Genomic DNA, 12,388 nt, shown 5'->3' with positions numbered 1-12,388 from the left:
TAAAGCTGGAGGACCATCAGAGGTCACCTGGCTGTGCATCAGAATCAACTCAGTAACTTAACATTCTGATTTCACTAGTTCTGGGATAGGACCTAGGAATCTGAATTCAAAACAAAAGCTAACTCTAGGTGATTCTGATGTGGCACTTTGAGTATAGTCAAGTCACCTCAGTGTAGAGGAGGGGAAAGCTAGGTCGAGGGAGTGAAGGCTACTTTGTTAAACCCCAGATGGGCATTGGGGCCCTTGGACTCCAAAGGGTTGCCCCAGTCCCACCCACTATGAACGAGTGCGTGTGCTCTGTACAAAGTGGGGGTGTGGGTTTCCTGTTTTCCAGCTGAAGAAAGGCATTGAATACCAGGCGATTGTGCAGCACTTGGAGGAGTCCTTCGCCGTTGCCTCCTTGGTAGAGACTGGCCACCTGGCCGCTTTCTCCCTGACCTCTCACCTCAATGACACCTTCCACTTTGACTCGGAGAAGTTGCAGGTGGGACAGGGTGTCTCCCTCACCCTCAAGACCACAGAACCGGGAGTGACCGGTCTTCTTTTGGCTGTTGAGGGGCCAGCTGCTAAGAGGACCATGAGACAGACCCGGAAGGACTCTGAGACAGTTGATGAGGATGATGAAGTGTATCCAGCAGTGGTTGTAGGGACTGTAAAGAAGCACACCCTGTCCATTGGGGACATGGTCACAGGGACCGTCAAGTCCATTAAGCCCACCCACGTGGTGGTGACCCTGGAAGACGGCATTATTGGCTGTATTCATGCCTCGCACATCCTCGATGACGTTCCAGAGGGCACATCTCCTACTGCCAAGCTGAAAGTTGGGAAGACGGTCACTGCCCGAGTGATTGGCGGGCGAGACGTGAAGACATTCAAGTACGGAGGCTTTAGGGCATGGGCAGCTTTGAAGGGAGATTGTTGTGATTGTGGGAGAAGGAATGGCAACCGAGGCAAATTTCACAAAGTTGCTCATGAATCAGGTTTTCTTTTAGTAACAAAAACATTCACCAAAGAATCCTTTTATATGTCTTTTTAAAAAATACTGTTATTTGTGTTGTGGTTAAGAGCATTGGTTTAGAGTCAGACCTGGGTTTGAGTTCCAGATTTGCCACTGAAGGTTATGTGACCATGAGTTAAGTAGTTACTTAACTCTGAGATTCATTTTCTAATTTGTAAAGTGAGAGTAATGATAGTGACTACCTTTTAGGGCCTTTGTGAAGATTGAGAGAACATCTAGCGTGTAACGTGCCTCACAGGTTGCCTGACAAATACTCAGTATATATCAGCAGTTATTAGAACTCGTCCTTCCCTGCGTACCTTGATTATACTCATTTACTTTAAATCTTGTTACAATGTTAATGTAGTAAATACTCTTGCTATACTAAGAAGAGCAAAAAAAGAATTAAAAGTCTAGTCAGTAATTTGCGTATTAATTTCAGTAACTGGGATCTTGAATAAGTCATTTCTCTCAAGACCTCAGTTTCCTAATTTGTAGAATGAAAGAGTTGGAATATATAGTCTGTAAGGACAGTGCTTTTCAGGGTTTTGTATGATAATCCTAAAAGATCAGGTGAGCCAGCTTCTTAACATGGGCCACAAAGGATGAGGGTGGGAACCCTCAGGCCTGAGGTAGCACCAGTGGGCCACAGAATGGCAGTAGAGCAGGTGGCTTTTTAAAGTGGTTTGGTGGGATGTAGAGAAACTCTGATCGCCAGAATGTGGTATTACAGAGAATAAGAAATGATTTGACCTCATTTGTTTCTCCAGGTTTCTTCCAATAAGTCATCCCAGATTTATTCGAACCATCCCGGAGCTGAGTATTCGGCCAAGGTGAGGGGATCCCGATGAGCATGGTTAGTGAGGTCTCGTGGAAAGAGAACTGGACTTTGGAGTCAGGAACCCGAGTTCTGGTCTTAATGGTCCCAGTGTTGTGACTTCCTTTGCCTCTCTGTCCTGGTTGACTTAATTTCTCTAGTGGGACTGTTTGGCTCTCAGAAGGCCAGTTAATAGGATTATGTGAAAATTAATGTGAAAGCTGTATTCAGGGCTTAAGTATTATTTAAAGGCTTGCTGGATAGCAGTTCTGTTTGTAGGCATGTAACAAAAGGAAACATTTCTGCTCTCAACCCAATTTTCTAGAACGCCGTAATTCTCTAAACAAATAGCATGTAGCCAAGAATACCTATTCTCTGGAATTTTAGGTCATGCGTTAGTGGATTCTGCAGAGGGGTGATCCGGGAGGGATTCTGAGTAGAGAACTAGTAGTTCCATGTAGCAGTGGGTCCAGTTTGCCTGGGATCATTTTTTCAGAGGATCTTAAGCATTTTGATCTATGGGCCTATCTGCTGCTTCTTCCTTCATAAAACAAAAACAAAGAAAACTTGAACCTTTCAGAATTGATGTCATCAATGAATGAAGCTAGACACACACGACTGTGAAAATGGCTCTGCACGGTTGGCCCTGGTATCCATCCAGATTGTAAGACTTATGTGCCCAGGGTTGTTATGGAAGAGCCTCTACGTAACTTTCAGGGGATAAGGTTTGGTCAGTGTCCTGAAGGGATTAGAATCGAAATGGAGTACTTCAGAGAAGCTGGTATCTGAGATAGGGGAATATTCCTGGAACATTGAGTTCCAAATGCTAACAACACTCTTGGAACTTCAAAGTAAGCCCTTTAGTTCCAGAATAATGAGATTTGGTGGAACACACATTTCTATTTGTTTACTCTGGTCTCCCTAGTTATATAGATTTAGATTGTGTCCCCCTCCAGTCTTGGTTGTGAAAACAAAGAGACCTCGTCATATTAGTCATTGTATTCTGCAGTGTCTTCACCTCTGTTGAGTGATGTCTTAATTAAGGGTTTAGGTCAAGTAGTTTATCCAAGCTAATGGTAGCTATCTTAAATTAGTGAATACTGCAAGAGAACACCCACCGTGATTCTAAATGGTTCTTGACCCTCAGAGTGCTAGAACCTCTCACTAGCTCACACTGCTCTTGCTGGTCCACTCTTGTCTCGGGAGACTGGTGTGAACCACAGTGGTGGTACCTGATTATAGCAGTGTGGGCCAGGCCAGGAAATGGGTGCATATACTGAGTGGGTGTGGGATGGAGAGTTACGATAACAGAGAGATGGACAGATAAACTTGAGCACATCTTCCACCTCTTCCACACACCTGTGTTGTATTATTACTTATTTTAATCAAGGCTCCTGAGAAACATAATATAAACATAATAATGGAAGCATAATATAAACATAGTAGTGGAATTATTGCCATATTTCTCTAATGCTTATGTTTTAAAATATATATTTTGAAGTCAGGAGGAAACACATTTATGTATTGAGGAAATGTAGTCATATTTTTATTCCCCACTTTTATTCCCCACTTTGTGTTCTTGTCCACAAAGAGAATGCCACCTGTACTAGAGCTGAGTTCAGGGTTATTGAGGGTCACTGAACCTACATAAGATGCTTTGAACTCAGTTACTCGTTTGGAGGGGCAGGAGTTAAGCGACTAGAGCAGTTCAAGAGTCTTAAAATGTGTCTCTGGACTTCTTGCTGGTCAGTGAGTTTTCTCTTAGCAGTTAATTCAGTTGTGCCAACCCTCCTCTTTTTGTGGTTATTCTGTTTAGAGAGGCAGTTGAAAGTCATTTTGGGAAAAGAAACAAGGAGAACACATACCTGTTGCGCGTGTGTGTGTTTTATTTTTTGTGGTTTTTTGGCTTAAGCAGCAGACATCTATTTTCTCACAATTTTGATGGCTAGAAATCTGAGATCAAGGTGTCAGCAGGGTTTGTCCTTCTGAGGCTTCTCTCTTTGAATTGTGGATGGCAGTCTTCCTTCTGTCCTCACATGGTCTTCCCTTTGTATATATCTAAATGTCCTCTCTTTTTTTCACTTTATTGTGATATAAACATAAGTTTACCCTTGGTAGCATGTAAGTGTGCATTACATATTGTTAACCACATGCACCTTGTTGTATAACAGCCTTTTGAAATTTTTCATCTTCATCTTGCGTGTGCGTAACTGACACTCTATACCCATTTTTTTTTTTTTTAGTTTCAACAGTATTAGTTATGTTTTATATGTATTTTTTTAAAATTTATTTTAAGTGTGTTTTCCCAGGATCCATCAGCTCCAAGTCACATAGTTGTTTTCAATCTAGCTGTGGAGGGCACAGCTCACAGTGTCCCATGTGGGGATTGAACCGGCAACCTTGTTGTTAAGAGCACCGCCGCTCTAACCAACTGAGCTAACTCGCCGCCTAATTTTTTATAATTTTATTGTTTTATATTAGTTTCTGGTGTACAAAACAACATGATTACATTTACACCCCTCACAAAGTGATAAGCCCTCCCCAAGTCTACTACCCCTCTGACATTGTATGTACTCGTAGCTGTTACAGTACCATTGACTGGATCCCCTATGCTGTACTTTACATTCCGTGGCTGTAAACACACATATATGTGTGTGTGTATGTGTGTATATATATGTGTGTTTATATGTATGGTTGACGTTCAGTATTAGATATTATTCTACATCAACTTCAGGTGTACAGTGCAGTGGTCAAGCATTACACAGTCTATGAAGTGATCCCCCTAAGTCCAGTACCCATCTGACACCTACACAGTCTACAACATTATTGATTATATTCCCTATACTGTATTTCACATCCCCATGACTATTTTGTGACCACCAGTTTGTACTTTCTAATCCCTCCACCTTCTTCCCATCCCCTAACCCCTCTCCCATCTAGCAACCAGTGTTTTCTCTGTATCTCTGAGCCTGTTTCTGTGAAACTGTATACTCTGTATCTCTGTTTCCCCCTCCCCACCAGCCTCTGGCAACACCATTCTACATACTGTTTCTTTGAGTTTGATTAGGTACTTCATATAAATGGAGTCATGCCCAGTCCTTCTGTGACTGGCTTATTTCACTTAGCATTAACGTCCTCAAGGTTGATCCATGTTGTAGCGTAGCAGGGTTTCCTTCTTTTTAAGGCTGGATAATATTCCATTTTATGTACACACCACATCTTCTTTATCCATTCATCCATCAGTGGACAGATGCTTCCACATCTTGGGTATTGTGAATAATGCTGCAGTGAATGTAGGTACATAGATACCTCTTTGAGATTTTCTTTTCTTTTTTTAATACAAATTTTTGTTGAATTATAGTCGACATTATTATATTAGTTTCAGGTGTACAGCATAGTGATTCGATATTTTCACGCATTATGAAATGGTACTACGAGAAGTCCAGTTGTTATCTGTCATCATACAAAGTTATTGCAGTGTATCGACGACAGTCCCTATGCTGTACATTACATTGAGACCCTGTTTTTAATTCTTTGGGATATATACCCAGAAGCAGGCATGGTGGATCATATGGTGGTTATGTTTTTAATCTTTTGAGGAACTTCCGTACTGTTTTTCGTAGTGGCTGCACCATTTTATAGCCCTACGAACAGAGTACAAGGCAGGGTTCCCATTTTTTCCACATCCTCACCAACACTTCTGTTTTTTTGGTTTTTAATATAATGGCCACCCTTACAGATGTGAGGTGCTGTCTCATTGTGGTTTTGATTTGTACCTCCTTGATGATTAGTGGTGTTGAGCACCTTTTCATATGCTTGCTGGCCATTTGTATATTTTATTTGGAGAAATGTCTATTCAAGTCTTTTTTAGTTGTTGTTAATTGAGTTGTAGCCTAAGCTCTTACAAGGAAACCAGACACATTGGCTTAAGGCCTACCCTAATGACCTCATTTAATTACCTCTTTAAACTCCCTGTCCCCAAAAACAGCCACATTCTGAGGTATTGGGGGTTAGTACTTCGACATATGAATTTGGTTGGTGGGAGGGGACACGATCCGCCCGTAGCAGAGGCATCCGGTGTCAGCTATTGAGTGAGTACATTTCTTCATCCTCACTACGTAAGCATTAGCTGGACTGGGTTAGGTGGGTAGGAGTTCTGCGACTCCTTTGAAATTACATGTGGGCTGATAACTTTCAGACCACATTCCCCTGTTGCTTTTCTGAGAAGAAAAAGAGAGTCAAGGAAGTGATAATGATAATGGCAAGCTAGCACAGGGGAGAGAGCCCTGACTTCACTTCCTGGTTCAGTGGCATAAAATGAGTTTAATGATATCTGTCCTGCCCAGTTCACACGAGAGTGTTGTCCCGTTCAGTGAGAGATTACTTGTGAAAGCACTTCTGCAAACTGTAAAGCAATAGCTGAAGTATTATGAAAGAAGTAAAACCATTGTGTTTGCAAATTTATAAAGATTATCGTAGGCTCCTTACTTTACAGCTTGTTCACACCGACATGAGTGAAATGGAAAAGATTAGCTCATGGGCAGGTATCGGGAAGATTCCCCTTTGTGGAGGGAAATGGGGGCGTAGAGGGTGTGTATGAGTTGGGGAGGCCTATGCAATCAGTCCATGGCCACTTGGGGAAGATGGTTTCAAGCAAGAAGCTTATCCAGAGTTTGGTTTACTCTTTTCATTGCCTTCCTACAAACAGTGAGCTGGAGAAGGATGGTCATACTGCTCTCAACACTCATTCTGTTAGCCCGTTGGAGAAGATGAAACAGTACCAGACTGGTCAGACTGTGACTTGCTTCTTGAAGAAGGTGAGTGATGCACACCTTGCAATGAGATCCATCCATTTCTCAGAAGAAACTGAGAAGCTGGAGACAAGGGCCATTAGCCCTTGGTTGGTTCTGTGTTTCCTACAACACTGGCCTATGGAAGGCAATTTATAAGGCCTCTGCTCCTAGAAAACTCCTGGTCTGATCGAGGAAATAAATTTATGGCTTATGAAGCAGTTAGCAAGCAACTCGCAATTCAACATGTTTATAGATTAATTGTATAAAATGGAAAGAAAAATACATCAGAGGAAGATTTAAAATAAATGTAGTATTGGATTTTAGATTCTTTCATAAAGTGCTGATGTGATGCAAAACAACGTGTAATCGGGTGCCAAATTGTGTGTTCTAACCCCAAGTAGAACAGGAGTTCAAAAAAGGGGAGAGATCAGAGAGAATTGTACTGGTTGGGATACGTCAGAGAGAAAGTTGGACTGGGCTTAACCTTGAAGAATAACCACTCTTCATTGCTGCCAGATTCTTCTTCCATAAGTGTCTGTCTGAGTATGTCAATGGTGCTTGATCTCTAGTTACTTGTCTTCTGTAGACATTCATACACCCATACACCCTAGCTGCCTTAGAGTGGTATGTAAGGCTCTTCATAATCTAACCTCACGCTGAAAACCTCCTCTTTTTCCTTTCTTATCTTTATTTCTACTCCTGGAGTGCCCTCTATTCCTATTGCCTGCAATTCTTCAAGGTCCAGCACAGATAACCCTTATTACTAGTTCTCCTGTATGTTCTCATAGCATATTGTACTTCCTGCATGTTGCTTGCGGCTCTAGCTATTTGCATACTCACTTGACTTATTCTTTGTAGACTGTCACCTCCTGGAAAGCAGGGCCTGGCTTTATATTTAGCATTACCATGCCATGTGGTAATGGCTGCTTGGTAAATGTTTTGTTAAATTGACTTGAACACTGGGGGGGGTGTTTAGGGCAGAACATTGTGTAAATAGCGAAGGATCAAAATCTAAATTGGTCTATAAATAAGATGTTGGCCACTGAAGCTGGTGAACAGTCTCTGGGCACGGCTGAGCTTGGCGGAGGCTGAGATGTAAGGGCCCTGCTGCCTGAGGGCCTCGCAGGTCTTTTTTGCCTGCTTAGCTGCTGAGGCACCAGGAAGGATGCACGTTCTGCTGCCTAGTGAAGGCTCTGAGCTAGATTCTGTGTGAAACCTGTGAGAAGTGGAGTTGGGCAGGGGCAATGGGATGTAGGGGTGGATTCCTATCCCTTGGGAAAGTGTGGGATTAGGGCCCTTTAGGTCCTGGGATTTCAGGAAAGTCTATGTTTTAATGAAGGGAAAAGAAATGCTTGTATCTGTCCCATTCCATTTCTCCTCCCGTGTTTTTCCCTCCCAGTACAACGTGGTTAAGAAATGGCTTGAGGTGGAAATTGCTCCAGACATCCGGGGGAGAATTCCCATGTTGCTCACTTCTCTTAGCTTCAAGGTCAGTGTGCTTGAGATCCCTGGAGAGGAAACCCAGGCTCCCTAAACTCTGCTGTGTGTTCACAGTGGGTACAAGGAGCCGTGTGCTTATTCAGGGATTGGTTTGGGAAATACTTGCTATGGAGACTTAAATGCTGTATGGTTTGGATAAATGATAGATGTTTCTTCCAACGTCAGAGGATTTTTCTTGACCTTCCAGGTTCTGAAACATCCAGATAAGAAGTTCCGGATTGGCCAAGCCTTGAAGGCCACCGTGGTTGGCCGAGATCCCTCCAAGGCCTTCTTGTGTCTCTCACTCACAGGTGTGGGGACGCAATGGTATCTGGTCAGGGAAGGGAGGAGGGTAGGAAGCAGTGGGAGGGTGTCTTCATTTTTTGCCTGGGTTGAAGGATGCCTTCGGTATTGGAGTCCTCAGAAAGCCAAGTGTGCTTGGTACTTACTTGAAACCAGTTTTCTGTTGGGGCCCTGCTCTCAGGCCTGTGTTACTCCACTGCTGTCTGAGTCTTAGCCCTGGGATTCTTGACCACATGGCCTGGTCAACTGGGTCTTCGTGATTGTTCTTGTCCACTAAGCCTAGACACCCCAGGTCTGGGCGGCCTCCACCTTCCCCAGCCTGTGGTTGGCCTGCATTCCAGCTTCTTTCTTGGCTCATTTCCTCTTCCCTGAGTCAGGTTCATTCTCCTACCAGGTCCTCACAAGCTTGAGAAAGGGGAAGTGGCCATGGGCCGAGTGGTGAAGGTGACTCCAAAGAAGGGTCTGACTGTCTCCTTCCCCTTGGGGAAGATCGGAAGAGTCAGTATATTTCACATAAGTGACTCCTACTCAGAGACGCCCCTGGAAGACTTTACCCCGCAGAAGATTGTCAGGTAAGCTACGTTTTCTTCCTCTTTTCTGGGATTGTGGTTTTTTTTTTTTTTTGGTTTTTCATTGTAAAGGTAATAACATGATTATGTACCAGAAAAAAATTGTATAGAAAATGGAAACTTCTGTTGCTCCTTTCTCTCTCCACAGTTTTTCACCACTATACACTTTGGTCTCTATCTTTCAAGACTTTAATGCATATATATGTATAATTTTTCTTTCTATAATAGAATTTCATTTTATATACTGTTCTGCAACTTGCTTTTTTTTCATAGCAGTTTATCAGTACTCTGTCTTTTCCCATGCTGGTATATGTAAATTAACCATGTTTTATTTTTTATTTTAACATTTTTTTTAGAATTCCACTATGTATGTGTTTTTTTTCATCATAATTCATTTAAAAATTCTGCTGATGGACAATAATGTTGAAGGGAATATCTTTGCACATATGTTTCCATACTGGTACAAGTATATCTGTGAAATAAATCCCTAGAAGTAAAACTGGTCAATTGATGTTACTTTTTGCCAAAGTGCCCTTCAAAAGGACTGTGCTAATTTATATCCCTATTAACACTGAATATAACTGTCCATTTCTCACATCCCTATCAACACTGGATATTCTTAATTTTTCATCTTAGCCATCGAATAGGCAAAAATTGATCTCTCATTTTAATTTGCATTTCTCATGTTTGCATGGTCATTTTTCATGTTTATTGGCTGTTTGTTCTGTGCTTTGCTTGTCCAAGTTACTTACTCATTTTTATACTTAAGCATTCATTGTTTTAATTTTTAAAAAACTGATCTGTAAGTGTTCCCTGTAAAAGGAATGGTAACCTTTTGCAGTCGAGAGGTGATTTATTTATGAACCTCTCAGGTGCACAAAAGTGAGTCTATCTCAGAGTTTTAAAACCATTTTATAGCCTGAATAAACTAGCATTGTCGAGGTACATTCCAGCTTGATACAGTAAAGCCTGTCCTGAGAATTAGTTGACAATGGAGCGGACCCGTTCGGGAGGCAGAGATTGGAAAGTAGTCTCACCTCAAGTGGCCTAGCCACCAGCGCCTGCCTGAATTCTCAACCACGGATCAGGGCTCAACAGCACAGAAATGTCCAGGGCCTGGGAGAAGAAAAAGATGAGTCAGAGAGAAATCCAGGATCATCTCTGCTTTGGCTCTTGAGGCTTCTAAAATGCGGGTGTGGATTTTAGCAAAATATTTACTTTAAACAGATTTTATGATACCCCAACGTGTGAGTAGCATTCACTTGTAATCCCTTCATCTGTTAAATGTGGGTAAGAAATTAATTGCCTAAAGGTAGATGTCCTTTGAGATCCTTTCCTGCTTTTGGGACTGTGATGTTGTGTCATAAAAGGAAGGTGCCTGTTGTGGGGAAAGTTTGGACTGTACCATTGCTGAGGTCTTTTCTACTGCTAAGATTCTATACTTTGCGGCTTTGGGCTACTAATTGCTGTTTTAGATTAAGTAGTTTGGAAACCCAACCAAAGAGTAAACCCTGTTTACCTCCTTGAAGACTCCCCTGCTCAGGCCTTACTGCCTGGCCCCCTCGGAACTGCTGCCGCGAGCCAGCAGTAGCTAGGTCATCCTCTCTGGTCACGGTGTCTTGTGGCCACTCGGTCTTTCCACTGAGATCACACACTTCCAGGACCCGACACAGGGCTGGACTCATCTCCTCAGCATTCACCAAATGGCTCTGCGTTTGCCAGAGGGCTTTCACGTCTCTTATTTTCTTCTCCCAGTACCTTCTTGAGTGAGAAGAGCAGGTAGTACTATTTTTACCTGACAGACTAGTAAACTGAGGCCCAGAGAGGTGACACAACTTGTCCGGAGACCCTCAGCAGGTTTGCAACAGAATAAAGAACAGAGCCCAGTACTCGTGTCTCCTTCTCTGGCCTGTTGGTCAGCCTTGTGAAGGTGAGGCCCTTTGCTGTGTCCTGAGCTACTGAAAAGTCAGTGTTTCTTTCTCTTTTGCTCTGATTCCAGGTGTTACGTCCTGTCCGCTGCAGGTCCTGTGTTGACTTTGTCGCTGCGATCATCCAGGTGGGCGTCTGTGTTGTTGAAACAAGAACGGGGAGGGAACTGAGGAGAGGCTGCACGGATCTGACATGGTCTTTGGGCCCCCCCCCGTCCTCTCTGTTTGGCTCTTATACCCTGCCCGTTTTTATCCAGAAAAGCTGAGGACTGTCAGGTTGCTAGAAGAACCTGTGTGCTCAGGTTGGGCCTCTGTTGTGCTTATGACCACAGGACACTTGTCTCTCTCCTGTCGGCCTTGGCCCTTCAGTTATGGGTTTGGCCCAGTACCCGCATGTCTCCTAGTACAGCCCGTTGTTTCCCAGGAAAGGTTCAGCTATCCAAACGTGGGTGTTCAGGTTGCCCGACGGTGGCTCTGGTGAGGGGAGATGACTTAGCCCCGAGGGTTCCATAGTAGGGCCAAGTGTGTTGTAAAATGGATTGACCTGGGGTCAGCTTGCTTCATGGTTAAAAATGGGTGTTATAGGGCCAAGGCTTTAGGTTTGACAGCCCTCTGCCTTGGTCAGCCTCTTCCTTTTTCTTTGTAGCTGTCTTATACACACATGTCCCCAGCTGACGGGACTTCAGGGGAGAGTAGGGCTGGGCTCTGAAGGTTGTGTCTTATGGCAGGTCCAGAATCAGATTCTTACATATCAAGTTTGATTATCCCAGGTAAACTGGGGGTGAGAGTGGGGAAAGGAAGGTTACAGGTGTGTGTATGTAAGCCTTTTATTCCTTTAGGACAAACCCGGAGACAAAAAGCAAAATACTGGATCCTGAGATTAACTCCATCCAGGACGTTCAGGAAGGGCAGCTCCTGAGGGGCTATGTGAAATCCATCCAGCCGCACGGTGTCCTCTTTGGGTGAGTGAGGTGGGGCCTGGGGCTGTGGGCCAGGCCTGAGTGTCCTCCCTGGGCTTGTCCTGGTCTGGGGTCCGCTGCATTCCTCAGTCAGTTTCCCTGAAGGGAACGAGAAAGGAAGGACAATCAGTGAGTTCCCTGGAGTTTTTTAAATTCCAGGTTGTTTTATACTTTTAAAAGAGTTTTGAATTATTCTGTTTTTTTGGTGTTTTGGACAAAGAATATGGCATGTCCAATTTCAGTTTTAAATGCATTTGGATCTTCTTTGATTTCGTGTTTGATTATGATTTGTAAATCTTCTGTGAAATCATTTAATGTTCACAACCACCACAATATTACAGCCTTCTCTGCTATTATGTTTCCTCATTTTCTTCGTGTCTTTCTAGCAATTTGTGATTTCTATATTGTGATGCTGTGGTGTGGGGTGAAAAACACCCTTCAGTGGTATCTTCATTGTGCTTGGTCATTTTTTCCGGTTTACAAAGCCCTCTTTATCCTTTCAAATGCCAGGAACTTATGTCTGTTGCGCATTCTGGTCACACT

General features: G+C 43.3%; 1 protein-coding gene across 4 annotated transcripts in view; it reads left to right on the top strand.

Annotated features, from left to right (window-relative positions):
• PDCD11 (programmed cell death 11) overlaps nucleotides 1-12,388 on the top strand; it is a 42,169-nt gene that overhangs the window by 24,048 nt on the left and 5,733 nt on the right. For all 4 annotated transcript variants that reach the window (XM_074339107.1, XM_019725038.2, XM_019725039.2 and 1 more), the window contains exons 20-27: nucleotides 335-876; nucleotides 1,768-1,830; nucleotides 6,523-6,631; nucleotides 8,007-8,096; nucleotides 8,295-8,397; nucleotides 8,784-8,961; nucleotides 10,958-11,014; nucleotides 11,726-11,848. In XM_074339107.1, coding sequence (XP_074195208.1) covers nucleotides 335-876; nucleotides 1,768-1,830; nucleotides 6,523-6,631; nucleotides 8,007-8,096; nucleotides 8,295-8,397; nucleotides 8,784-8,961; nucleotides 10,958-11,014; nucleotides 11,726-11,848 — 1,265 coding nt within the window. The remainder of the gene's footprint in view (nucleotides 1-334; nucleotides 877-1,767; nucleotides 1,831-6,522; nucleotides 6,632-8,006; nucleotides 8,097-8,294; nucleotides 8,398-8,783; nucleotides 8,962-10,957; nucleotides 11,015-11,725; nucleotides 11,849-12,388) is intronic.

Source organism: Rhinolophus sinicus, linkage group LG07 (assembly GCF_036562045.2).
Source record: "Rhinolophus sinicus isolate RSC01 linkage group LG07, ASM3656204v1, whole genome shotgun sequence".
Classification (NCBI taxonomy): Eukaryota; Metazoa; Chordata; class Mammalia; order Chiroptera; family Rhinolophidae; genus Rhinolophus; species Rhinolophus sinicus.
This window is presented reverse-complemented; position numbering and strand designations above follow the sequence as displayed.